This window comes from Plectropomus leopardus, unplaced genomic scaffold (genome assembly GCF_008729295.1).
Source record: "Plectropomus leopardus isolate mb unplaced genomic scaffold, YSFRI_Pleo_2.0 unplaced_scaffold1034, whole genome shotgun sequence".
Classification (NCBI taxonomy): Eukaryota; Metazoa; Chordata; class Actinopteri; order Perciformes; family Serranidae; genus Plectropomus; species Plectropomus leopardus.
In genome coordinates this window covers 1-2,690 of record NW_024610885.1, presented here as the reverse complement: position 1 = coordinate 2,690, position 2,690 = coordinate 1, and the positions used below count along the sequence as shown (strand labels likewise).

General features: G+C 43.3%; 1 protein-coding gene across 1 annotated transcript; it reads right to left on the bottom strand.

Moving 5' to 3' along the window:
• Positions 1 to 340: 340 nt before the first annotated feature.
• LOC121963192 (peroxisome proliferator-activated receptor gamma coactivator 1-beta-like) lies at positions 341 to 986 on the bottom strand (the record flags this gene model as incomplete). The annotated part of the gene is made up of 1 exon (XM_042513516.1): positions 341 to 986. A coding segment is annotated over one exon (646 nt), but the record flags the coding sequence as incomplete, so codon positions are not given.
• Positions 987 to 2,690: the final 1,704 nt, after the last annotated feature.

Here is a 2,690-nt window from a genome sequence, read left to right as displayed (position 1 = left end):
CGCATAGTATAGTAAGGCAAAAAATCTCAAATTTTGTCCCGTCCCAAAAATGGCTGAAAACCGCTTAGCATAGGTCATACAGATGCGCCATAGCATAGCATGTTGAAAACAGGGCCGAAAAATGCCCAAAAAGTTAAAATTTAGCATGTTGAAAAAATTGCCAAAACTGCATAGTAATTTGACATGCTAAGGTTGAGATTGATTGATTGGTGAAAACACGGCGAGCACCTCACAGTGGCCAACGCACAGCTGTCTCACCTACAGCAAATCTTATCTGCTTGACCCACACCTGAACACCTCCCCTTTCTCCCCTCATGCAGACGCTGTCTCTCTGTCTTACCTGGAGTCTGTCTTGCTGGCCGGGGAGTCGGGACACAGATGAAGGATCGGCGAGGGTGAGCGAGATGCACAGGAGCGCTCTGCCTCTTCCTCTGAGACCGGCGGGGTGGCAGCTACCGACTGGCAGTGTGACGGCGGCGATGATGATATCACCACTGTCGTCTGCTGCTCAAGCAGTTCTGCGACTTCTGACACCACCAGCCTTTCCCCGTTCTCCTTTCCGTCTGATACCTGATCGTCAGCTGCTTTTGGTGTTTGGATGCTAACTGCATCGCTCCCTCCTTGGGCCTGCAACATGGCGCCAAGCATGGCGGCGCTACGCTTGCGGCTCTCCCCAAGGCTCAGAGCGCAGTAGTCGTGGTCGCCAAAGGTACGGTGGGTGTCGCTGTCACCGGCCTGGCCCATGCGCCGCAGCTGGGCATACAGCTCAGTCTGCTCTGGAAGCTTTCGCTGGTGATGAGCACGGCTCAGCCAGGATGAGCCCTTCGTGGCGACACTGGTGTTGGTGCTTGAAGATTCGCTGCCACATCCTCCACCATCTCCACTGCTGCCACCACATGTCCCCTCACTTCCCTTTCCTCCCTCTGCAGGTTTGAAGAGCTCATCTTCCACTGGTTTGTGAGGCGGGGTGGTGGGAGGGGTGAGACCTGAGTGGGGAGGGAACAGATGCCCACATGAGATGGACAAAAACTGAACATACCCTGTAGATTTCGAGACCCTCCCCTCTGGCAAAAGGCCGCGGTCCATCAGGAACAAAAACTCACGCCTCAAAGACAATTTCTTCCCCACTGCTGTCAACATCATGAACAATACACCCGACCTCCCGTATCCCCCACAGGACACAGGCTCTACTCCAGCCCCAGAGTCTGAAAACATTTCATTAATGTTAGGCTAAATCAGTTTTTATGCATTACATTAACGCACACTGGACTGGATTTCTTTACACTGCACACTGTAGGTTAATTTATTTATTTAGACTGTTGATATTTGCTCTCTAGATTCTACACAACTATATGTTCTGTTTTTTCATTTTATGGTTTTAAATGGCAAGTGAAATTCCTTGTATATATAAATGTACTTAAGAATTATACTGGATTCTGATTCTGGTTACACCAAAGTGAGTAAAAGAATACTAACTACTGAGACTAAATATTCCAATGCAATGCTGGTTCACAGTAGAGTAAGTAAGAAAAAAATAACAAAAATTTGGACAAATATCACAACAATAAAAGAAAATAGCTCTAGATATATGTTAAATGTTTATGTTTACTTACAAAATCCATTTGTGCACACTCTGAATTGAAAAATAAAGATTTTTTTTCTGTTGTGTGACTGTCAAAAATACACACAAACTAAAACGTCAAATTTATGATGTATATAGCAAAAAATCTCAAATTTTGGCCCGTCCCAAAAATGGCTGAAAACCGCTTAGCATAGCTTACAGACACACGCCATAGCATAGCATGTTAAAGAAAGGGCAAAAAAACACCCAAAAGGTCAAAATATAACATGTTGAAAAAATAACCAAAAAACGCATAGTATAGTAAGGCAAAAAATCTCAAATTTTGACCCGTCCCAAAAATACATTAAAACCGCTTAGCATAGCTCACAGACACGCGCCATAGCAAAACATGTTGAAATCAGGGCCAAAAAATGCCCAAAACGTCATAATACAGCATGTTACAAAAATGGCCAAAAAATCACATAGTATAGTAAGGCAAAAAATCTCAAATTTTGACCCGTCCCAAAAATGGCTGAAAACCGCTCATAATAGCTCACAAACACGCGCCATAGCATAACATGTTGAAAATAGGGCCGAAAAACGCCCGAAAAGTCATAATATAGCATGTTGCAAAAATGACCAAAAAAAAAAATCGCATAGTATAGTAAGGCAAAAAATCTCAAATTTTGACCCGTCCCAAAAATAGATGAAAACCGCTCATACTAGTTCACAGACACGCGCCATAGCATAGCATGCTGAAAACAGGGCCAAAAAATGTCAGAAAAATCATAATATAGCATGTTGAAAAAATGGCCAAAAAAAAAAATCGCATAGTATAGTAAGGCAAAAAATCTCAAATTTTGACCTGTCCCAAAAATGGCTGAAAACCGCTCATAATAGCTCACAGACACGCGCCATAGCATAGCATGTTGAAAACAGGGCTGAAAAACGCCAAAAAAGTCATAATTTAGCATGTTGAAAAAATGGCCAAAAAAAAAAATCGCATAGTATAGTAAGGCAAAAAATCTCAAATTTTGACCCGTCCCAAAAAATGGCTGAAAACTGCTTAGCATTACTCACAGACACGCGCCATAGCATAGCATGTTGAAAACAGGGCCGAAAAACGCCC